The sequence below is a fragment of the Sander lucioperca genome, chromosome 16 (genome assembly GCF_008315115.2).
Source record: "Sander lucioperca isolate FBNREF2018 chromosome 16, SLUC_FBN_1.2, whole genome shotgun sequence".
NCBI classification, from domain to species: Eukaryota; Metazoa; Chordata; class Actinopteri; order Perciformes; family Percidae; genus Sander; species Sander lucioperca.
Genome location: NC_050188.1, coordinates 13265584 through 13290553, shown reverse-complemented (window position 1 = coordinate 13290553; position 24970 = coordinate 13265584). Strand labels below are relative to the sequence as shown.

The following is a 24970-nucleotide window of genomic DNA, read 5'->3' as shown; positions in this document are numbered from 1 at the left end:
TGGCGGGGGGGAGGCAGCGGAGCCAGGGGAAGGATCTCCATGGCCTGAGTCACTGAGAGGTGGACCAGGCCCCAAAAAAATATATATATATCAGCATTTATTTCATGCTTTACCTTTACACTTTATGTTGTGGTTTAATCCTCTGAGGGGGGGTTTCACACCTGCCCTGTTTTGGTCCAGACTCTCAGACTTTACAGATTGATCTGGATCAAAACTACAGGGGTAAAACCTCCCTTGGACCAAACAGCCGAAATTTGGTTCGACGAAAAAGAACGACAAGATGGAGTCACGTACGTGCTCTTTTGGTGGAGGGCGGAGGCTCGGCCGCCTGGTTCAGGATGAGGTCCCGGAAGAAGTCGGTCCTCTCCAGTCGCATGGGAACGCTGACGGTGTACACCTCCCCGTACTCCTCCCGGAACAGAAGCTGAATCTGAGGATGGAAAGGGAGGCAAACGTCAGCTCGATAAAAAAGGTTTAACCATCCATGTTGTTCTCGGGTCAAATTTGACCCGTTTGCAAAAACTTTCTATATCAGAACTATGGCAAAAGAACGTTGAAAATAGTGACAAATGTTGGAAAAAGCTACAAAAACGCAGGAAAAAAGAAATCGCCGAAAAAAAATTTTAAGCGCTGAAAAATGTGACCAAAAAAAATCTGAAAAGGTGACCAAAAAAATCTGAAAAGGTGACCAAAAAAATCTGAAAAAGTGACCAAAAAAAAAATCTGAAAAGGTGACCAAAAAAAAATCTGAAAAAGTGACCAAAAAAAAATCTGAAAAAGTGACCAAAAAATCTTAAAAGGTGACCAAAAAAATCTGAAAAGGTGACCAAAAAAATCTGAAAAGGTGACCAAAAAAAAATCTGAAAAAGTGACCAAAAAATTCTGAAAAAGTGACCAAAAAAATCTGAAAATACGCAGGTCTTTCCATTCAAAATGAATGGAATTTTTTTTTGGGGTTCGGTCCAGCTGCTCACCTCTGGGTCCAGCTGTTGTCGGGGGACGCTGCAGGTGGCGAGGAGGAGGATGGGGGAGAGGGAGGGGATGCTGCCCAGCAGGCTGAGGAAGGACGCCCTCAACGAGGACGTGGCAGTGTCCCACCACTGCTGGATGTGGGGCAGGTAGAGGATGCTGGGAGACGTCCGCTTGGCCTCGCAGAACACCTGAGGGGGGGTGGAGTCATTAACAACACTGCATATTTCCCTTTTTTTGCTACTTTTTTATGGCTTTATTTTTGAAATTACGCTTGATTTGTGTGGTTTTAGATGCATTGCCATACATGTTTGTGTTACTGACGTTCTATCTTTCTACACTTTCCAGTCGCTCCAGAAAAACGTGATTATGCGATCGCGTAATTCAACGCATAATCAGCCAAAGTCCGCATATTTATGCGGGAGGCCGCATTTTTTCAAATACGCCGCACTTTCGCCGCATAAATTGGCTATTTCCGCGCAAAATACCCGCGGGGCTTGCATGATTTCATAATCCCCGCATTTTCGTTGCAAAAAAAGTCACACATATATCTTAGCAGAAAGTTGAAAAATGTTGCGTTTACTTCACACAAGAGCAGCCGTTCTTACATGGGTTTCTGATTCCTAATTCATATACTAAATCTTTTTTTTTCAACTTTGTTGATGGCAAAATTAGCCTATACTGTATAGTTGTGCATCCACAGACATCCTTTATTCGTACCTCTAAATATGTATTTTTATTTTTTTATATATATATATTTTTTTTTTATATTGTTACTTTATTTGAATATACATTTTTATTTTATGTGTATTTATTTACTTTATCGCCTACTACGTACAATACCGTGTATATATGTTGGATGTGTATGTATATATGTTTTCCTGTATAACTATTATTTGCATAGGCAGTATGTGGGGGGTGGCCATGTTGTTCTCTGGTCAAATTTGACCCGTTTACAAAAACTTTCTATATCAGAACTATGGCAAAAGAACATTGAAAATAGTGACAAATGTTGGAAAAAGCTACAAAAACGCAGGAAAAAAAGAAATCAACAAAAAAAAACTGAAAAATAATCGTTTCTTTGTTTAACCGCAATTAATTGCCAACATTAGCTAAGGACCTAAGGCTTATGATTTTGTGAAAAAAAATTTTTTTAAGCGCTGAAAAAATCTAAAAAGGTGACCAAAATAAATCTGGAAAAGTGACCAAAAAAATCTAAAAAAGTGACCAAAATAAATCTGGAAAAGTGACCAAAAAAATCTGAAAAAGTGACCAAAAAAATCTGAAAATGTGACCAAAAAATCTGAAAAGGTGACCAAAAAAATCTGAAAAAGTGACCAAAAAAATCTGAAAATATGACCAAAAAAATCTGAAAAAGTGACCAAAATAAATCTGGAAAAGTGACCAAAAAAATCTAAAAAAGTGACCAAAATAAATCTGGAAAAGTGACCAAAAAAATCTGAAAAAGTGACCAAAAAAATCTGAAAAAGTGACCAAAAAAATCTGAAAATGTGACCAAAAAATCTGAAAAGGTGACCAAAAAAATCTGAAAAAGTGACCAAAAAAATCTGAAAATGTGACCAAAAAAAATCTGAAAAAGTGACCAAAAATATCTGAAAAAGTGACCCAAAAAAATCTGAAAAAGTGACCAAAAAAACATAGCCAAAGGTGACAAAAACTTGTTTAAAAAAAGTGACAAAAAAATTGGAAAGAAGTGAAAAAAAACATCGAAAAAAGTGTTGTGCACAGCTCTCCCTTGTGGGGGGAGGGGCTTAGGAGACCGTTTTGGGCTTTAGCAGAAAAGGGGGGAGGGACTGAGAAGTTGTCGATGTTCACATTTTTGGTCTAAGTCCTGGATCTTCACAATCCTACCTACGGCTCCTTTAAGCACAAGTAAAATTACCGGTATAAAAATGTGACCAAAAAAAAATCTGAAATCTGAAATCTCAAAAATATATATTTGGGGGGGATCAAAAAAAAAAAACTAAATGTTTGTTGCCAAATGTCTGTAAGCAATTGCTGTTCTTTTTTGCAAATAAAAAGATTTATAAAAAAATAAATAAAGTTGTCTAAAATAAGGTGTGCAGTTGCCTGTCATCACCACTAGATGTCCCTAAAGGACAGCTCATTGAGTCTAGGGGAGCGTTGAACCTAATTTGACATGTGAAATGAGTGCAGGTCTCCACCATTTATATTTAAATTTGACTCTACTTGGATTATGCAACTTCACTTTAACCACGAGATCCCCCACCGGATACTAAATCAACAAAAGTAAGCCAGGAAGTCGCACACAGTGCATTGTTAACCGTTCCCACCTGGTGAAACACCATTTCTCATCTACATCGTGCAGAGTTTCATTCCATGTTTTTTCCAAACTGAAATCTTCTCCTCACCGTCTGAGTTTTTGCATTTTATCTGGACTAACGAAACTCCCCAAGACTCAAATAGTTGGGAATTAATTCAACATTTAAGTCACCGTAAGTCTACATCGGTGTAGTTTGGATCAACAGAAGTATATTTCCAGGATAAAACCTGACATTCAGGGCTTAGATGTCCCTCCCCTTCCTCTCTCTCTGTGTGTTTGCCGTTCTCAAACTCCGTTCTTTTCGGGAAACAACGACAAACTTCGAGCTAGCGAGCTACACCCTGAAAATATTAAGTTTTTAAGAAAGTTTGTATGGTGCAACAAGAAAGGCCTGCTTGGTTCTTTCAGGGAATGATTGTAAAGATTTATAAGAATATGTTTAGGTCATTTCCTCTCTAACTGGGAGGTTTTGGGAGCGATTGGTGGGATTGCTGTGGACGAAGTACACACAGAGATACACTGGTAAGAGCTAATGAGGTTTAACCACGTATCAGCTAATTTAAATAGCTCACGTTACTGTATTGTGTCAACAGTTAACTTAATTTATTATTGTATGTGGCGTTTTCTTTTGCGGGGTGCAAATGTTCCTTCCTGAGACTATTTAGCAGAGCCACCGTCGTTGCGTCCGGAGCTCAGCGCCGCCCAAGACGATTGTGATTGGTTTAAAGAAATGCAAAACAACCCAGGGCGTTTTTTTTCCTCCTATCCCAGAATGCATCTGTGGCGTAGCCAGACCTTACTGCTCAGTCCTGCGGAGATAAGAGCCTAACGTCAGTGTGACAGTCACCTGGGCGCAGGCTTCCTCCGGCGAGGTGCTGCTGACTCCAAACAGCACGGCCGAGTCCAGACTGTGGACGGGGAAGCGCTCCAGAGCGTGCAGAACGGCAGGAGCCAGATGGGAGGTCTGACCGGCACCGGGACGCCCTGCCAGGAGCATCCTGGGACGGTGGGACGTTGGGTGTTTGACTGCACTCCTGCAGGAAGGGAGGAGAGCGGTGAGACGTGTAACAGAGGGAGGCCCAGCAAGAGAAGGCGAAGGCCTGTAACAACCATTACATACAGTAGCTGTCTAACTGTCAATTCTTTTTTCACGTAATCGCGTTTAATCGTCATAATCATTATAGAAGATATCGACAGCGCATTCATTTTAAAAGAGGAACAGCTATATATAGCTCTATCCGTTGCTCTGATTGGTTGTAGGTCTATCTGTTGCTCTGATTGGTTGTAGGTCTATCTGTTGCTCTGATTGGTTGTAGGTCTATCTGTTGCTCTGATTGGTTGTAGGTCTATCTGTTGCTCTGATTGGTTGTAGGTCTATCTGTTGCTCTGATTGGTTGTAGGTCTATCTGTTGCTCTGATTGGTTGTAGGTCTATCTGTTGCTCTGATTGGTTGTAGGTCTATCCGTTGCTTCTGACTGGAATCTGAGTCTGACCACGTCAGGCTAACAAGATGTGTTAACATTCAGAGTTTTTTTGTTTTTTTTTTAATTGGCGGAAAAATCTTTTGGGAAATCTGCTGACAATCTGCGGGAAAATCAGCATGAGTAGCTGTGTAATACGGAGATAATGTAGAGCGAGCCGGTCATTATTGTGAATTACAACCCCTTCAGGCGGCTTCAAGACCCAGACGCGAATTCCAGACAGTGGGAAAATTTAAATTATTTTGGCCCAAATTGGAGTTGGAAAAAAAAATATCTAATTTTATCAGAATATATTAGAATTTTCTTTACAAAAAGTGTACGTTAGGGCAGTAAAGCATCTGATGTGGACGACTCACCTGGCAAAATGCAGGAAGTGTCTGCTCGTGGAGGTGGAGGGGGCGGAGATGCTGGATGTGCTGGAGGCATCGTCTCCTCCGTACAGGTCGTCGTCAAGGATACCAGAGGTCAGATCTGATGCACGGAGAAACAACAGATAGAAAAGACGTGAGCTCATTTCAGCGGGAGAGTCTCCAAAAATCGATTCACGTGCAGTCGTGTGAACAAATTAGGACACCCATGCTAAAGTCGACTAAAAATCATCTTTTGGAAGTTGATCTTAATGCCTTAATTAAAAAAATGAGGAAAAATCCAACCTTTAAGGACACCAATTTGCTTTGTGAATGAATAATGTATCGTAAATAAATAAATGTTCTTCCCTAACATAAGTCAGTACGCCCTTATGTTAAATTCCCATAGAGGCAGGCAGATTTTTATTTTTAAAGGCCAGTTATTTCATGGATCCAGGATACTATTCATCCTGATAAAGTTCCCTTGGCCCCCACATCATCACATACCCTTCACCATACCCCCACATCATCACATACCCTTCACCATACCCCCACATCATCACATACCCTTCACCATACCCCCACATCATCACATACCCTTCACCATACCCCCACATCATCACATACCCTTCACCATACCTAGAGATTGGCATGGGGTATTCCATAAAATCATCTCTCAATGCAAATCAAACCAGCTATTATGACTTTGATTCTCATTTAATTTTACGAGCCGACTGCATCACAAACGCTACTACTTTCTTCTGTGAGTTTTAAACATAAGACTGTATAAAAAAAAGGTTTTAAAGCGCTCCCAAGCGCTGCAGTGCTCTCCCTTCTCTTCATTGAAGCCTCTGTGTTTACAGGCTCGTGGTGATGCACAATATGCTCTAGGTGCCAAAAAAAATCTGTTTGGTACTGCCAATTTGTTTTGTTTTGTATCAATAAACATTACACTTTGTGAGAAAAAACTCGTGGCAGAAAATCGTGATATCAATTCTAAGCTAAAAAAATCGTGATTCATATTTTTCCCCGAATCGTGCAGGCCTACTTCCCAGCCTTCCGCTCCGACTCACCCGGCTCCCTCTTCCTCTTCATCCCCAGCTCGGCGTGCGGGAACAGCCTCTGCAGAGCCTCCAGGATGTCCCGCAGGGCGCCGCCCAGCAGCGGCTGAACCACGGGCGAGAGCGGCTTGGCCGGCGAGGCAGCGGAGCGCTGCGAGGCCGGCGACATCTTCCTCATGGCCGCCACGAAGTCGCAGCTGCCAATGGCGATGGAGGAGACGTCCAGGAGGAGCTTCTGGGAGGTGGCGTAGATCTGCGGGTAGCGGCGGCGCAGAGCGCACAGCGCCGCCTCGGTGCACACCGCCCTGATGTCAGCGCCGCAGTAACCTGGGAGACGGGACGGGGATCAACCGACAGATTCATTAAGTCCCGCAGAGGCGTACGACGAAGGCTCGGTGATTAACTCAAAAGTTGATCAAGTAATCAATTCATCTCTGAACTTTATGTTTTAAAGAAGAAAGGAAGTACGTAGGAAGGAGGGAGGGAAGAAAAGAAGAGGAGGGAAGGAAGGAAGGAAGTACAGTATGTAGGAAGGAGGTAGGGAAGAAAAGAAGAGGAGGGAGGGAAGGAAGGAAGGAAGGAAGGAAGTACAGTATGTAGGAAGGAGGTAGGGAAGGAAAGAAGAGGAGGGAGGGAAGGAAGGAAGGAAGGAAGGAAGGAAGGAAGGAAGGAAGTACAGTACGTAGGAAGGAGGTAGGGAAGAAAAGAAGAGGAGGGAGGGAAGGAAGTAAGGAAGGAAGGAAGTACAGTACGTAGGAAGGAGGTAGGGAAGAAAAGAAGAAGAGGAGGGAGGGAAGGAAGGAAGGAAGGAAGGAAAGAAGTACAGTATGTAGGAAGGAGGTAGGGAAGAAAAGAAGAGGAGGGAGGGAAGGAAGGAAGGAAGGAAGGAAGGAAGGAAGGAAGGAAGGAAGGAAGGAAGTACAGTACGTAGGTAGGAGGTAGGGAAGAAAAGAAGAGGAGGGAGGGAAGGAAGGAAGGAAGTACAGTACGTAGGAAGGAGGTAGGGAAGGAAATAAGAGGAGGGAGGGAAGGAAGGAAGGAAGGAAGGAAGGAAGGAAGGAAGTACAGTACGTAGGAAGGAGGTAGGGAAGAAAAGAAGAAGAGGAGGGAGGGAAGGAAGGAAGGAAGGAAGGAAGGAAGGAAGGAAGTACAGTACGTAGGAAGGAGGTAGGTCATTTTTCCCACTAACAGAACATCTAAAATATCTGATACTACTTCTCTTTTCATTTGTTGTGATGAAGACAGCCGTGCGGTCTTTCTTACCGACACATTTCTCGGCCAGCTCGTCCAGGAAATCTTCCGACGGACGAGGTTTCCACGGCCTGGTGTGGATTTTCAGAATCTCTTTACGAGACTGGAACACAAACGGAAGAAAACAGCCAGCTTGTTTAGACACCGTGTACATTTTTTAAACACGAGTCTTGCACCAAAATGACAATAAAATAAAAATAGAAAAAGAAAAAATAACTTATAACTTAACTTCTGACAATTACATTTCGTGTCTAATTTTCAGCATTTAAGGGTAACTACCGTTTTTTCCAACCTGGACCCTATGTTCCTATGTTTCTGTGTCTGAGTGACTGATGGGAACAACAATCTTTGACATTGGACCAGTATTAAGCGAGATCGCCGCAGTCAGCAGCTGCATCCAGCTTGTATTTACCTTCACTAAAGTGCTCGTTTTGCCGCTGACAGACTCAGATTAATATTCTAAGTGTCTGACAACATTATGGAAAGGATTTCTAAGGAGGTCGACCTTTCTGTTGAAGAGTAAGATCCTTTTTTTAAACATAAAAACATCCGCAAAATCGCGTTCGCTAAACCCACCAGACTCCATGTAAATAAACAGTAATTTAAGCATCGTAAAATACTGTTTATTCAAAGTCGACAGAAACAAAATCAAACTATGAAAATCCGTTTTGGGTCGTCTTTTCACTTTTCCAACCATCACAACTCTAGTTTTGGTTGAAATAAACACATACTTTACCGATTTACATGTGGAAATATGTTGGCTCTATAAATGCTAAAAGTATTGTTTTTTTAAATGGAGTCTGGTGGGTTTAGCGCTAGCAACTTCAGAGCTGTTTCTGGTTAAACAGAAAGGTCTTAAAGAGGTTTTAAAGGTCTATCTCTGAAGGGATCCTTTCCATAATGTTGTCAGACACTATGTTTACACTAATCTGAGCCTTTTAGCGGCAAAAACTGCACTTTTAGTGGACCAAATTGACAATGCACTGCACATTGCAGCCCGGTCTGTGGCTGCCGGTTACAGCGTTCACACTTAATACTGGACCAAATTCAAAGATTGTTGTTCCTACCAGTCACTTAGACACAAAACCATAAGAAAAAAGGGTCCAGGTTGAAAAAAAAAGGTACATATTGTTTATGTACACTGGATTTGGGATAGATCTGTAAACAAACCGAAATGATAACAAACAATACTGAATGTTTAGATGAATGTATATATGCAGCCCCATGACAACATGCAGATATTATGACACATATGGAAAGTATGTCACCTCTCTGTCAGGCAGCCCGAAGAGGAACTCCCTGTCGAAGCGTCCGGGCCGTCGCAGCGCCGGGTCGATGGAGTCCAGGCGGTTTGTCGCTCCGATGACGACGACTTCGCCTCGGCTGTCCAACCCGTCCATCAGAGCCAGGAGCGTCGACACGATGGAGCTGCGGGACGGACATCAGCGAGAAAAAGAAAAATGAAAACTACTCTGCCTCCATAATGTCAGCTTCTGACTGGCTAGTAGTCCTTACCTAGCTACTGCCAGGGCACGCCCTCATACTCTGCTTCTGACTGGCTAGTAGTCCTTACCTAGCTACTGCCAGGGCACACCTTCCTTCCTTCCCTCATTCTGCTACGTTGATTTGAATGGTAAACTGGCCTTTCTACATCTCTGAGTGAGTTTGTTCTGACCTGTGTATCTGGTCCTGTCTGCTGGATCGGACCGGAGCCAGGCCGTCGATCTCGTCAAAGAAGACGATGGACGGACGCATCTGATACGCCTGAAGGAAGAGACACACACACACACACACACACACACACACACAGAGACACACACCCACACACACACACACACACACACACACACACACACACACACACACACACACACACAGACAGACAGACAGACAGACACACACACAGACAAACACATGCACAAACACACACAGACACACACACACACACACACACACACACACACACACACACGCACGCACACACACACACACACACACACACACACACACACACACACACGGTCACAACAAAATCTAAACTGATTAATGAGAGGGTACAGTAACAATGTGGCTGGGTAACAGACGCAGTGTTTCCCTGTGATTGTACAGGCGTGGGGGGGGGGGCTGCAGCAGGCCAGCAGGGGGCAGCACAGCCAGGTATGAGTCGGTGGGTTACCTGCTCAAACAGCAGCCGCAGCTGCCGCTCGGACTCGCCCACCCACTTGCTGAGGCAGTCCGCTCCCTTCCTCATAAAGAAGGCCACCTTCCTGTTGCCGTGGCTACACTCATTGGCCAGCGCCCGGGCGACCAGCGTTTTCCCCGTCCCAGGAGGTCCATAAAACAGGCAACCTCTGGAGAGACAGAGAGATGTTCAATTATCGCTCCATCGATGCCTGTCTCTCTCTCTGACTTATTGCAATAAATATGTTTTTTGCGTTTATATGTTTGAGGTGAACATTGTTTACTTATTTAATATTTGGTGGCAGGTCTACCAAAAACAGAGGCAGACAGCTTGTGTGTTTAAACATCTGAATCATCTGTGTGTGTGTGTGTGTGTGTGTGTGTGTACGTGCGTGTCTGTGTGTGTGTGTGTATGCATGTGTGTCTCTGTGTGTGTGTGTGTGTGTGTGTGTGTGTGTGTGTGTGTGTGTGTGTGCGCATGCGTGTATGTCTGTGTGTGCGTGCATGCATCTGTGTGTGTGTATGTGCGTGTCTGTGTGTCACCTGGGAGGCTGGATGTGGAAGTTGTCAAAGACTTCTGGGTAGAGAAGCGGGAAGACGACCATCTCCTTCAGAGCTGAGATGTGACCCGACAGACCTCCGATGCTGTCGAACCCCACCTGGGGAGGGAAGGAGCCGGAGCGGGGAGGAGTGTGAGGGAGGATGGCGCCATGAGCAGAGTGGAGAGCATTGTTCGAATACACAACATGTCTGAACCAGGGGGCGGAGCTAGGGAGTGGAAAATGTTTTCTCCAAAACCCCGAATCTTTTAGGGTTTTTAAATAACTTCAACTTTGTGTCATTTCCCATCAGTCTCTCTGAGTGGACCGGCAAATCAACACAGCAACCCTACCGATGTTATGGGACGTATAGACACAGAAACAAGGCAGTTTCTACTTATGTTGACAAAAAGGCGACGAAAAGGTGGCAAAAAGGTGACGAAAAGGCTGCGAAAAGGCGACGACAAAGGTGACGAAAAGGCGGCAAAAAGGTGAAGAAAAGGCGACGAAAAGGTGACGAAAAGGCGACAAAAAGGTGACGAAAAGGTGACGAAAAGGCGACAAAAAGGTGACGAAAAGGCTGCGAAAAGGCGACGACAAAGGTGACGAAAAGGCGGCAAAAAGGTGAAGAAAAGGCAACGAAAAGGTGACGAAAAGGCGACAAAAAGGTGACGAAAAGGTGACGAAAAGGCGACAAAAAGGTGACGAAAAGGCTGCGAAAAGGCAACGACAAAGGTGACGAAAAGGCGGCAAAAAGGTGAAGAAAAGGCAACGACAAAGGTGACGAAAAGGCGGCAAAAAGGTGAAGAAAAGGCGACGACAAAGGTGACGAAAAGGTGACGAAAAGGTGACGAAAAGGTGACGAAAAGGTGACGAAAAGGCTGCGAAAAGGCGACAAAAAGGTGACGAAAAGGCTGCGAAAAGGCGACGACAAAGGTGACGAAAAGGTGACGAAAAGGTGACGAAAAGGTGACGAAAAGGTGACGAAAAGGTGACGAAAAGGCTGCGAAAAGGCGACGACAAAGGTGACGAAAAGGCGGCAAAAAGGTGAAGAAAAGGCGACGAAAAGGTGACGAAAAGGCTGCGAAAAGGCGACAAAAAGGTGACGAAAAGGCTGCGAAAAGGCAACAAAAAGGTGACGAAAAGGCTGCGAAAAGGCGACGACAAAGGCGACGACAAAGGCGACGACAAAGGCGACGAAAAGGCGACAAAAAGGTGACGAAAAGGCTGCGAAAAGGCGACGACAAAGGTGACGAAAAGGTGACGAAAAGGTGACGACAAAGGCGGCAAAAAGGTGACGAAAAGGTGACGACAAAGGCGGCAAAAAGGTGACGAAAAGGCGACAAAAAGGTGACGAAAAGGTGACGAAAAGGTGACGACAAAGGCGGCAAAAAGGTGACGAAAAGGTGACGACAAAGGCGGCAAAAAGGTGACGAAAAGGCGACAAAAAGGTGACGAAAAGGTGACGAAAAGGCGACGAAAAGGTGACGACAAAGGTGGCAAAAAGGCGACAAAAAGGTGACGAAAAGGTGACGAAAAGGCGACGACAAAGGTGGCAAAAAGGTGACGAAAAGGCGACGACAAAGGTGGCAAAAAGGTGACGAAAAGGCGACGACAAAGGTGAAGAAAAGGCGACAAAAAGGTGACGAAAAGGCTGCGAAAAGGCGACGACAAAGGCGACGACAAAGGCGACGACAAAGGCGACGACAAAGGCGACGAAAAGGCGACAAAAAGGTGACGAAAAGGCTGCGAAAAGGCGACGACAAAGGCGATGACAAAGGCGGCAAAAAGGTGACGAAAAGGTGACGACAAAGGCGGCAAAAAGGTGACGAAAAGGCGACAAAAAGGTGACGAAAAGGTGACTAAAGGCGACGACAAAGGTGGCAAAAAGGCGACAAAAAGGTGACGAAAAGGTGACGAAAAGGCGACGACAAAGGTGGCAAAAAGGTGACGAAAAGGCGACGACAAAGGTGAAGAAAAGGTGACGACAAAGGCGGCAAAAAGGTGACGAAAAGGCGACAAAAAGGTGACAAAAAGGTGACGAAAAGGCGACAAAAAGGTGACGAAAAGGTGACGAAAAGGCGACGACAAAGGTGGCAAAAAGGCGACAAAAAGGTGACGAAAAGGTGACGAAAAGGCGACGACAACGGTGGCAAAAAGGTGACGAAAAGGCGACGACAAAGGTGAAGAAAAGGTGAAGAAAAGGCGACGACAAAGGTGGCAAAAAGGTGACGAAAAGGCGACGACAAAGGTGAAGAAAAGGTGAAGAAAAGGCGACGAAAAGGCGGAAAAAAGGCGACAACAAAGGCGACAAAAAGGCGACAAAAAGGCGACAAAAAGGCGACAAAAAGGCAACAAAAAGGCGACAACAAAGGCGGAAAAAAGGCGACAACAAAGGCGACAACAAGGCAACAAAAAGGTGATGAAAAGGCGACAAAAAGGCAACAAAAAGGTGATGAAAAGGTGACGAAAAGGCGACGAAAAGGTGGCAAAAAGCGGCAAAAAGGCGACGACAAAGGCGACAAAAAAGGGGGCAAAAAAACAGTTTCTACCTATGTTATGGGACTTATAGAAACAGAAACATCTGACAATTTCTGTCTCTAGGTGTGAGGAGGGATGCTGAGTCATCCTCAACATTTGTTGTGTTCTGGTTTCACTATGATGAAGACAGTTGGAAAACAGTTAGATACAAAATAGGACATAAACAAGCAACAACCCCCCCCCCCAAAAAAAAAAATAACAATAATAGAACATAGAACAATTGAGAAACATCAGAAAAAGCGATAAAATGTAAAAGCAACAAAAACGTAGAGCAACATATTATCAAACGGCTTGAAGAATAGTTAATAAAGCTGAGCCCCGAATGTTTACAACGTCTGACTCCGCCCCCTGGTCTGAACTCACCGATTGGTCGATGGCCATGGGATCGATGTCTGCCAGACCCGCTACGGCGTTCATCTTGTCTCTGCGAGTCCCCAGAGGATTCTCCGGCCGACAGCTGGCGGGGAGGAACCAAAACAAAAAGCCAGAGTCAACAGATTGATAACATCAACAGCAACCCGTTCTGTGAGCAGCACGCACATTCAATCAGCACAGATGATGTGTATGAACGGCGATGAACGTTTGAGAAAGGCAGACCTGATTTCACTAAAGCAGCATCAAATATTGTGAGCTTAAAAAAACAGTTCAACATTTTGGGAAACAGTTTTTGTCCTTCCTGGCGACAGTTGGATGAGAAGACCGACCAATCTTATGTCTGCACACTTCGTCATATAATTATATTTTTCTTAGTTAACCAGTGTAGTGGAATTGTGTCCAAATAAGGCCCTAAGGCCTGTCAAATATGACTCCTATTAATTAATTCCCGCGCCTTCTTTAATCAGACTTAAGTTTACCACAACACAAGGATCAATCTGAGACAGAGAGTTCAGTTAAGCAGGTTTACCAAGTCCAGCATTAGAGTTACAACACAGCTGTGGATTCACAAACAGCATCTAAGTTTCCTTGGCAACAGACACTTTAAGTCAGAGCTGGTCCACCAAGATCTCGTCTGAAAATTAACCCTGCTCTGTGTTTTCCCTGTGACTTTATTCTCTCCTCACAGGAGGGTGTCTCCTAGTCTCTAGACAGAAACTGTCATCTTCCACAAACACACACACACACCAAGGTCGGGTCTCTGTGTGGTGCAACTTCCTCGTCTGCTCTCGCAACCTTCAAACAATGCACCTCTACGCCGTAAAAGCCTAAACTATTGTTATGACTTAAGCTAAACTTTCTGTGCATCAGAGGTCACCCGGAGTACTTTTAACCACTTCCTCAATGACTAACACAGCTCTTTTTGCAACGAGCACATATACACATTTTGTTAATAAAATATTTCTACAGTAGGTAAAAGTCTTGTTGACATTCAGATTTACAAGAGAACAGATGGTAGCATGAAAACATTGTTACGACAATAAATACAAACAACATAAACGGACAGCTGTCACACACTACAACAGACTGCACACAATATCCCGCATGTGTGTAATGTACAGTATGAAGTCGGCTAACGCAGCGTGACAACCTGAGGTTATTTTCAATTAGATTTTACAGTATTTTAGTTTGGACTTTTGGATTTCATTTTAGTTTGAGTTAGATTTCAGAGTGTGTTTGGTAGTTTTAGTTTAGTTTCAGTTTTTCAGAAAGGTTTAGTTTTAGTTATGTATATTTAGTTTTAGTTTGTGTTTGTCAGAGCGGGGTATAATGTCTCAGAAGTATGTAGCTGCAGAATACATGGTTAGAGAATAGCCATGATTTTTAATGATTAATCTTTGAGCTCCTTTAGTGTCTGATGTAAAGCGACTATAGCACAGCGTCAAGTCTGTTCAGTTTCCGTGGTTCAACGTCACAATGAGAGCTGAGGGAAATTCCTGCTGTGTTTTTTTATTTTTCAGTAGTGAAATATTAAAGCTAAAAACCTAAACTGAAAGCTAAAACTGCAATTATAAAAAATATAAAAACTGTGCATTCTGTCGCCCCCATGAGGAATTCTAAGTAATGACAAGAAAACTGTCTGCGTGTCTACTAGAGCTGTAATCGGGCCTTAAAAGTTCGGTCCGACAAGGCCCGAGCCGGACAGAATTCGGCCTGAGCCCGACAAGTAAATTTTGATTGACAGCTTTTTAAAAGCCCGAACCCATTTACAGCCCAACATTATTCAAATGTGCCGCTCTTTTGCCTTTTGTCAAGAATGAGTCATTTATACATGTTTTAACATCATGTATTCATGACTAACGGAGGCTATCGGCCACTTGGAAGTTGGAACAAAGAAATAAAATAAGTCCTCCAGAGGCCAGCCTCCGTTTCACCTCCTCAGCATCCATTTTCGCGCTAATCAAAACGCATCACCTGACCGCTCATTTACCGCGCAACCCGGAGCGCAAGCCCGAGCCCGACCCGAGCCCGTGTAAAATGATAGAAATTAAAAGATCTTCAGCTCTAGCCGAAGTGTTGTGTGCCTTATTTGCACCATTTTTCCGGAGCATTAAGTCGTTGCGGACTATTAACCTCTTTGAACATTCACGTTTTTGTCCTGCACCAGCAACTACATAGTTGTGCACAACATCAACGTCTTCTTTCCTGAACAACAGCCGCCATGTTTTTACAGCTTGAAAATCTAAAGCAAAGACCGAGGACAGCTGCGTTCGTCCAATCAAAGTGTAGGGACGGTTTCATGTTGTCGTCCCCGCAGCAAAGAGCTTCGGCGTCTACCCACTGACCTTCTGGAGACTTTTTCAACGTTCGGCACGTCATCGTCCGAGTCGTTGTCCTCGTCAGACTGAATCGACAACGTGCTCTTAGTGGATCTGGAGGGTGAAAGGACAAACAAACAAGGAGACGGAGGTACTGTAAAGGACTCGGAGAGTAGTTGTTGTGAGTTTAGATGGAAATAAAATGGTAAATCAATGCTCTGTTTCCTGCCTGAGCAATATATATGCAGGGTATACCCCACCATTATAAGTCTGAGGTGCAGCTTCCGAACAAGGCAAAATGATTGTGAAATGCGGCAAAAAACCACCAATTTTTTTTTAAAAAAAAGCAAATGGACCAAAAGACTTTCCTCGGATCCAATGATTGGAGTTGGACTTCTTTAAAGGAACATGCCGACTTAGTGGGACTTTAGCTTATTCACCGTATCCCCCAGAGTTAGATAAGTTCATACATACCCAAGCACTGCTACTTCTGCTACTTGGGCGGAGTGATTTGCTCGCAGCACCTGACAAGCCCCGCGGTGAGGAGCAGAGAGTAACAACGGTGCTTTTCAGGTGTTGCGCTAATCACTCCGCCCAAGTAGCAGAAGTATCAGTGCTTGGCCTTCTGAGAATATAGTTCCCAGTATGTATACGGTTAGAAGACGGCTATAACTCATGTGACCTTGTTATTTGTACACGCTGTGACTATACAAATCACAACATGTAAATAGGAACATGTTGGCGTTATTTTGTCACTTATTGGGAGCAGTAGGCTAGATGGAGCCAGTTACCTCCAGGATCTGTGCTAAGCTAAGCTAGATGGAACCAGTTACCTCCAGGGTCTGTGCTAAGCTAGGCTAGATGGAGCCGGTTACCTCCAGGTTCTGTGCTAAGCTAGGCTAGATGGAGCTGGTTACCTCCAGGATCTGTGCTAAGCTAGGCTAGCGGTGGGTGCGTCAGACAGAGTTACGACACGCACGGAGATGAGAAGGGTATGTATGGACGTATCTAACTCTGGGGGATACTGTGAATAAGACAAAGTCCCAATAAGTCGGCGTGTTCCTTTAACTAGTTTTGTCTTTAAGCCTTTTGACTGTTATTTATTTTTTATCTGCTCTAGCGTTTCCACCGTTTCAGACACAGACACGGTGATTATAACGCTCCAAAATCAGGTCAAATTTCATAATTTTCTTGAGGAAAGACCCCTAAACCCCTCTGCCAAATATGTGCACCCAAGTCTTTGACAAACCCCAGGGAAAACACGCAATACGTTTACGCAACATTTACATTCGAGCAACCCAAAAGACAAGAGAGAAACTCTGCATTTCTTAATTTCAAAGCAACAAATAACAAATAAGATAAACCAGATTAAACTTGATCAACCTGGAACAACATTTAGGTATGAGGTCAAAGTAGTCATAAATTAAAGCCATTTTTCTTGGTATGTTCTGACAATAAACACATAAAGAAAGGGACCAAATATTACCGAGACGTAGGGCGATATGGAGAAAATCAAATATCTCGATATTTTTGACAAAATACCTCGATATCGATATCGATACCGCAACGATACTGTAGTGTTGACTAGTGGGGCTTTCACAAAATATTTACACAATGAGATTTTTGATAAATAATCATCAGTAATGTGGATATAATGACTAAGTGGGTAAAGGCAAATAATAGAACAGGTCTGGTGAGTTGAGAAAATGACATCACTTTACTGTAATGCAGCCTTTAAAACCAGGAAGAGACAACATTTATGCCATATTACGATATTACGATTAGAGCTTAGATCGGCCCAAAAAATCAAGCCCGAACCTGCCCGAGCCCGAGCACGTTGCGTCCGAGCCCGGCCCGGCCCGACACATTAACTGGAATTATGAGCCCGAGCCCGATTTAAACCCGACAATTTTTTTAATACGTGGGCCGTTATAACTGACGTTCTCAACTACAATTCAGAGTTGTTTGAACTGCAGAAATCTGTTTAGAATAATACAACAAGGACGAAGCCTGTAAACTGCTGTTAGTTTATTCAGAATGGAACGGATCGCAGATGGATCTGAATGAAGAAATGTAAAAAAAATAGAAACAATGATGAACAACATGTTGTTGTCACTGCCCACGACTTGTTTAAACTGCTTCCATACCTCCGACTTTCCTCCACACTTGCTCAAAGTTAATTCTCCTGTTTTTCTTTTTTTCTTTACATCTTCAAGCTCCCGGTGTGATGCGTGCGAGAGGAGGAGACTCCGCGCATGACATGTGCTGCATTTTGTAACTGCAGCCTAACTTTTGTAGGCTACACATTTGTTACTTTTATATAGCCTATATATATATATATATTTATAATATTTCTGATTATGGCATAGCTATCTCCCCACCCAAATAGGATAATAAGGTAATGGATAAAAAAAAAAATAAAAAATTGCTTGATCAAGGGTCCGGCCCGGCCCGAGGATGTGGCGGAAAATAACGGCCCGAGCCCGACCCGAGGTCCGGTCTGGCTCGGGTCGGGCTCGTGCTCGGGCCGAGAATCTAAACTCTAATTACGATATCCAAAATCTAAGACGATATCTAGTCTCATATCACGATATCGATATAATATCGATATATTGCCCAGCTCTACCGAGACGCATCATACACAACTAGCCATGTGGCACTTCATTTTTTTGGGTAATTTGACCATTTTTGGCAAACACGCACATGTATTTCTTTGTTTAAAGAAAAAGGAAAGTCTGACCTGAATGCTGCTCTGCGGGTGGTGTTCAGACCGGAGGTGCTGATCCTGAACGTTCCTCTCGGGAAGCCTGAACAACAACGGAGGAAAGGACAACGTCAGGGCTAATAGGTCCGCTACAACTCACACTTCTTTTAAATCAAGGCTGAAGAACTTTTCTCTCTGACGCTCCCTGTTTTTAAAAGTAATTGTTCATTTCTTACACTGCACTGTACATTTTATTCTAGTATTTCATACTTCGTCTTATTCTATTTTAGCTGGGTTTTTTTTATATTCTCTTTAACAAGTGTCTTGAATCAGAGATCTTCAACAGGGAGTCCTCAGAGTTAAAAATACTGAAATGTCTTAACATGAATCCAACATCTTATCAGCAAATATAAATCAGGCTATTTGTGAAAAAAACATTGATGATAGGCTAAGGCTATGTTCACACTCTTTTTTAACAAGAAAAAGTTGACTAGGGCGCTTATTAAGTGAAAAAAAAATAAGCTGGCAGCGTTTTGGTTACAAAAGGCAGCCAAGAGCGTCTTTTGTTGCTATAACAACAGCTACTGCTACATTATCCTAGCTAGAGCGCTATGCGGATCGGTGCAAATGCTAACATTAGATAAAACAAAGAGGTGAAGCGAGCCAGAGAAAGAACAGAGAAAGAGAAAGATGCAAATCCTCCATTATAACAGCAATGCTCCAAGGTCCAAACGCGCCTGGCTTTTAAAGGGAATGGGAGATGATCTCTGATTGGTTGATTGCATGTTACGCCCAAAACACACCTCTGATTAATGAAGACACTAAGTACAACCCTTTTGAACCATGCGCCCGGCGCACGGACCCTTTTTTCCGCCGTCAAACTAGCAAAAGTGGATTTGGTCACGCCCTGAACACGCTTCACGCCGTGCGCTTAGATCGTTAAAATAGGGCCCTTTAATTTAAACGTGAAGTGTTCTGGATGAATATTGTAACTGTGTTTGTGCTTTTGGTTCAGCGGGGCAGAGCTGACCGTTGCTGGGTCCCTGGTACAGCGACGAGGCTCGGCTCAGTTTGGCGTCAAAGTTGTGGTTGGTGGTGCTGCAGCTGCTGTCGTCGTCTGGAGCCACTTCCTGCCTGCTGTCCTCCTCGCCAGCGACTCCACCTGGAAACAACAGATTGTAGAAGACAAAAAAGGGAACAAAGGGAGATGTTCAGGAGGCCACATTATGAAACCGTCAGGGGTTTCTCCCCCAGTGTACTGCAAGCCTGGCGGCCCACCGGGCCTAAGCCTCGGGGGAGTATTCATTAATGTACTTTTTTAACCTTTGTGTCGTGTTCCCGTTGAACATGAACTTGTTGTCTTCTGGGTTGAAAGTGAAAATGAACTTTTTTTGGCGCTTTTCTCGATGCTTTTGATGCTTTTTGTCACTTTTTTCAACATTCATGGTCAATAAACCTAATTTATATGACATTATTTCTAATTTTTGAGTTAAAAAAAAGCAGATATTATGAATTATTTCGACCAACAGTTCAGATCAGAAGATGCTGAGTGAATCACATAGTCAGGAGACTGTTTTGAAATCATTTAAACTTTTTTTTTTTTTTCAAACGCTATGAAATTAAATAAAACACCAAAACTCAATGAAAGTAAATAATTCATTTTACCTGTGAAGAATGTTGCGTTGGGTCCCATATAACAACAACAAGTTATTTTTGGGCAATTAGTTTGAGAGAAACACATATTTCTGATATAATATATTTTTTAAAGGTGCCCTGCCACACATATTTCATGACTTTGTGGTAATGTCTGAAGTTCTACCATGGACTCTAACATTTTTTGTGGAGAAAATGCCTTGGTTACCTTGTTTCAAGCCATTCTAGCATGGTATAGAAAGCCTGCAGGAAGACTCAGCTCGATTTGTGCCAGTTCTCATTAGTATTCAACGAGCTAAGCTGCTTGACTCTGATTGGCTAACAGCTAGCCAATGAGAGCCTGGCTATCAGCATCTTTTACCCAGCGCAACTGGGCGAGCTCATGAATAGTAATGAGCTCCGGCAACACCACGTGAGACTGACCAGCTTTTGCATTGGCCTGATTTCTCCGCTTATTTCTTTTCAGTGGCTAGAGCCTGAATGTGGAATCTTGACTGATTGACGTGTTGGTACGAACCGTTTTGATCCTCGCTGTCACTCAGCTCTTCCTGCGGAGCCACCGGAGTTCTGCTCCTCTGCGCTTTAGAGTAGATCTTCTGCAATTATATTAAACATAAAAAAACACTGTAAGGAATCTAAAGCACAGGTATTATTATTAGGGCTGCAACTAACGATTATTTTCATAGTCGATTAATCTGTCGATTATTTCCTCGATTAATCGATTAGTTGTTTGATCTATAAAAATGTAAAAACATGGTGAAAAATGTGGATCAGTGTTTCCCCAAAGCCTAAGAGGACGTCCTCAAATGTCTTGATATGTCCAAAACTCAAAGATATTCAGTTTACTGTCACAGAGGAGAGAAGAAACTAGAACATATTCACATTTAACAAGCTGTCTTTTTAATAAAAAAATGACTCAAACGATTAATCGATTATCAAAATAGCTGGCGATTAATTTAATAGTTGACAACTAATCGATTAATCGATTCATCGTTGCACCTCTAATTATTATATGTTTATCTACAGTCCTCCCCCTACAGTAGGTATTATAAGTGTATCTACAGTACTCCCTACAGTAGGTATTATAAGTGTATCTACAGTACTCCCTACAATAGGTATTATAAGTGTATCTACAGTACTCCCTACAGTAGGTATTATAAGTGTATCTACAGTACTCCCTACAGTAGGTATTATAAGTGTATCTACAGTACTCCCTACAGTAGGTATTATAAGTGTATCTACAGTACTCCCTACAGTAGGTATTATAAGTGTATCTACAGTACTCCCTACAGTAGGTATTATAAGTGTATCTACAGTACCCCCTACAGTAGGTACTATAAGTGTATCTACAGTACTCCCTACAGTAGGTATTATAAGTTGTGTTTTCACTGTTGTTGTTTTTAAGTTCAATAAAACGCAACATCTTTCCAAAAGTCAACGAGCAATCGTGTTCAATAGTCATGATTTCAATACTGACAAAGAAAATAACTGTGATCATCATTTTTTTGTCCAAAGTGATGTACGACTGTGGCAAAATGTGCGTTTGATTGGGCGCCTGGTTAGCTCACCTGGTAGAGCGGGCGCCCATATATAGAGTTTACTCCTCGATGCAGCGGCCGCGGGTCCGACATGCGGCCCTTTGCTGCAGGTCATTCCCCCCCCCTCTCTCTCTCCCCTTTCAAATCTAAGCTGCCCTATACAAATAAAGGCCTAAAATGCCCAAAAAATCTTTACAAAATGTGCATTTGATTACAAATGTCCAATCTTACAAATCCTCCCACTGTGATCATTTCTTAGTCAAATAAATCACAACGATACAGAACATATCGTGAAAATATCACAATATTTTTGACCAAATACCTCGATATCGATACCGCAACGATACTGTAGTGTTGACTATTGGTGCTTTCATAAAATATTTACACAATGAGATTTCATATAAATAATCATCAGTGATGTGGATATAATGACTAAGTGGGAAAAGGCAAATAATAGAACAGCTACACTGAAAAAAGTCTAACATTGCTGTTGTTCGTTTAATGTGTATTTCCTCGTTGAAATAGCTGAAAATTAAAAGTTTTTTCATTTAAAGTAAACGTTCTAGTTTATGTTTATGGTTGAATCCATTTTCTTTATATGGATACAATATAAATTGGCAGCGGGCAACTGAATTTATTCATTTGATCAGAGCATTTTTATTAGATCTGTTGAAATTCTCGAGAAGCCAAACCCACGACACGCGTTCGTCCAATCAGCTGCCGGTCAGGGGCGTGGCGCCTCAACCATGGATGTATGACGTGGCGACACCGCGATTCAGCCGTGTCGGACAAATGGATCTCTACCGTAGGGCTCACACCTGAATTATAAAATGTCCCGGTAAATTCACCATGGGTACTGTATGATGTCTTAGGAGTTGTGCTACTATTCACAGCTCCATGATTTGTCTTCTGATGACATCAATAGTCTCGTTTCGGGTGTTCTACACAAGGAAAGTGTTCTGAGTAGTTATTGATCAAAATGTATTAAAATCATTTTTTTTCAAATTTGATTTACTATATTGTTGAAATAATGACAACTGTTAGTTTTTTATTTGAGACAACCTAAAATAATTCATTTACTCGGATGTATAAATAATTAGTTTGACCCAACCTTTAAAAAGTGGTTGCTTGGAGTTAAACTTTTCAGGTTAAACTAAATTAAATTATTTACTTTGAGTCAATGTCAACTATTTCGTGTGATTGATTACTTACATTTTTTTAAGTTGATCCAAGTGTTTTTTTTTTTCAGTGTAGAACAGTTTGGTAAGTTCAGAAAATGACATCACTTTACTGTAATGCAGCTTTTAAAACCATATATACCAAATACGTCAACAGTCCGGCTGTTTAAGAGCAACGGACCTAAAACTGTCAGCTGGGACAGCAACGTACAAACCCAAAAACAAGGGGGCTGGTTTCTCTCAGGCTCCCAATATGCTGGCAGCTGATAGAGATGAGCCCGAGTCGCCCACTCCCCCGTGAGCGGGGGGGCAGAGGGAGGGTTGCGGGGGAGCAGCTGGGTGCCCCCCGCCCTCACAGCCGACTGATAAGAGAGGCAGAGCCCACTCAGACACGCAGACAAAGCCGCTTCAAAGTGTAAACAAGGCGTCTGACTCTGGACAGAAAGTCAAAAACAGCAGCGGCGTCCGGTCCAATCCGCTCGAAAAAGAAACCGCAGCGAAAACATAAGGCTACGTTCAGACTGCAGGCAGAAGTGGCCCAAATCTGATTTTTCTTTTTTGGGGTCAAGTGACCAGGTCAGACTTCTTAGAAGTAGTTGTAACACTCAAATCTGGCCTACAACTTGGAGACAGGAGAGAGAGAGAGAGAGAGGGAGAGAGAGAAGAGAGAGGAGAGGGAGACAGAGAGAGAGGGATGGTATAGGGAGGTAGAGAGGGAGTAGAGAGGAGTACAGAGAGATAGGGGCTGGAGAGAGAGAGATAGACGACAGAGAGGGATATAGATTGAGACATCGAGAGGACGTTATTTAGATCTTTATAGATATACTAGAGAGATATATAGTGAGTGAATAGAGTAGAGACAGATATGGAGAGAGAGTTAACCAGCTCGAGTCGTTCGTATAGCGAGGTGAGAGAGTTGAATACCATATAGAGATATATATGTCGGTAGGGAGAGATTTATGGATAGAGATGTCCGGTCTATAGTTTCGAGAATATCGAGAGATATTGATAGCTAGTGCCCAGCGAGGGAAGCGATTATCACAGAGGAGATCAGTAGTTATGAGAGTGAGGGAGAGAGAGGGATACCGCTTGTCGCTAGGGACTTTCTCTCTTTCTATCTAATGTACGACTATCTCGCGATGCATGAAGATACGCTTGGTTCGTCTTGCATCGCTATCGCTGCCGATCTACGCATTATCTCTCGCTCTGTCGACCTCTATCTCGTGCTTTGGTATAGCTGGAATATCCGCTCTCTGGAGGCTTCTCTCTCTTCTCTTCTCCCGCTGCACTCTTGGCATTATTTCGCTGTGATGAGAGATAGGAGACATAGATAGAAGATAGATATCTTTAGGATCGACTAGTAGAGAGGAGAACAGAGAGAGAGCTGATGGAGAGGAATAGAGGAGAGAGATAAGTATCTAGCGATACCTCACGCGATAGTTAGCACCTATATCATGGAGAGCTCATATATGAACCCAGAGCTGTACTCGATCCCTCGAGAGTTCGTCCATCAGAGCTTATCTCTCTCTCTTTGTCGCCCTCCCGCGCTCGCTCGTCTCTTCGGACTACTTCCCTCTCTCTTCCTCTCTCTGCTACCTCTCTCTCTCCCTCCTTCTCATCATTCGCTATAGATAGATGATGTAAACTATCATAGGTAGAGAGAGAGAGAGATGCTAACGTTAGATAAAACAAAGTGAGTTCCCTGTACCCGGAGCATCCGGTCATATCGTATAACTCGCTGTGCTCCGCCTACATTTTTTCTTGTTGTTATGGAAACGACAGGTCAGGCTACTCCGCTTGTCATTGGTCGGCTGTCAAAAAAGCGCTTGACGTAGGGCGTTTTTAAAAAGTAGTGGCGTTTAAAAAAGCGCTCAGGACTTTTTTGAAAACACGGTTCACTCCACAGGATTATAACGTAAAAACAGACGCTGGCAGCTTCTAAGAAGACGCCAAGTGTGAACACAGCCTCGGTGATCCAACTGCAACTAGACTGTGCTAAAGTGCATAAAATCCAGAGTGAAACTGCACAAAGTGATGCGTCTCCTGACTCCTGAGCATTTAGGAGAGCACCATGAACACAAGCAGACGTTTCCATCCCATTACTCACTCCTTCTTTGTTGTTGCTTAGCAGCCTCTTCGTCTTTACGCTGTCCATGCTCTTCAGGATCCATCCTCTGGACGTGCTGCAGAAAGAGAAGAGTAGAATGAAATACTCACCGGTCAGATCAAATCTACGCTGAGGTAACTTGAGGGGAAAGTCTGCTGGTTTTCTGTCCTGCCGTACGTGCAGGTGAGCGTCTCCAGTACCGGGAAGGTCTGCGTTTATCAGGCGGTAAATTCTCCCGTCGGATGACTCGGGACGGGTATCAAACAAAGGAATTTCGATACCGATACTGGAACCAATACCGTGACTTTGATACCGATACTTTTTACGATAACAATTTTATAAAAATGTATCTTAAGAAATAACAGCGAGCTCATCGCATTCTATGAAAATTGTGATTTCGATGTGAAAGCGATTAGTGGTTG

The 24970-nt window shown here is 43.2% G+C and overlaps 1 protein-coding gene across 1 annotated transcript in view; it reads right to left on the bottom strand.

The window, feature by feature from the left end:
• Positions 1–24970, bottom strand: part of LOC116051690 (ATPase family AAA domain-containing protein 2-like) — a 38345-nt gene that overhangs the window by 9252 nt on the left and 4123 nt on the right. Inside the window, exons 5-21 of the mRNA XM_035993430.1 lie at positions 24549–24624; positions 20243–20321; positions 19103–19234; positions 18109–18175; positions 15396–15482; positions 13039–13132; positions 10139–10254; positions 9591–9765; positions 9090–9178; positions 8683–8842; positions 7427–7517; positions 6176–6490; positions 5112–5226; positions 4122–4308; positions 975–1160; positions 295–430; positions 1–52 (exon numbers count right to left, since the gene is read on the bottom strand). The exon at positions 1–52 is cut by the window's left edge and continues 145 nt beyond it. Coding sequence (XP_035849323.1) covers positions 1–52; positions 295–430; positions 975–1160; positions 4122–4308; positions 5112–5226; positions 6176–6490; positions 7427–7517; positions 8683–8842; positions 9090–9178; positions 9591–9765; positions 10139–10254; positions 13039–13132; positions 15396–15482; positions 18109–18175; positions 19103–19234; positions 20243–20321; positions 24549–24624 — 2157 coding nt within the window. The remainder of the gene's footprint in view (positions 53–294; positions 431–974; positions 1161–4121; positions 4309–5111; positions 5227–6175; positions 6491–7426; positions 7518–8682; positions 8843–9089; positions 9179–9590; positions 9766–10138; positions 10255–13038; positions 13133–15395; positions 15483–18108; positions 18176–19102; positions 19235–20242; positions 20322–24548; positions 24625–24970) is intronic.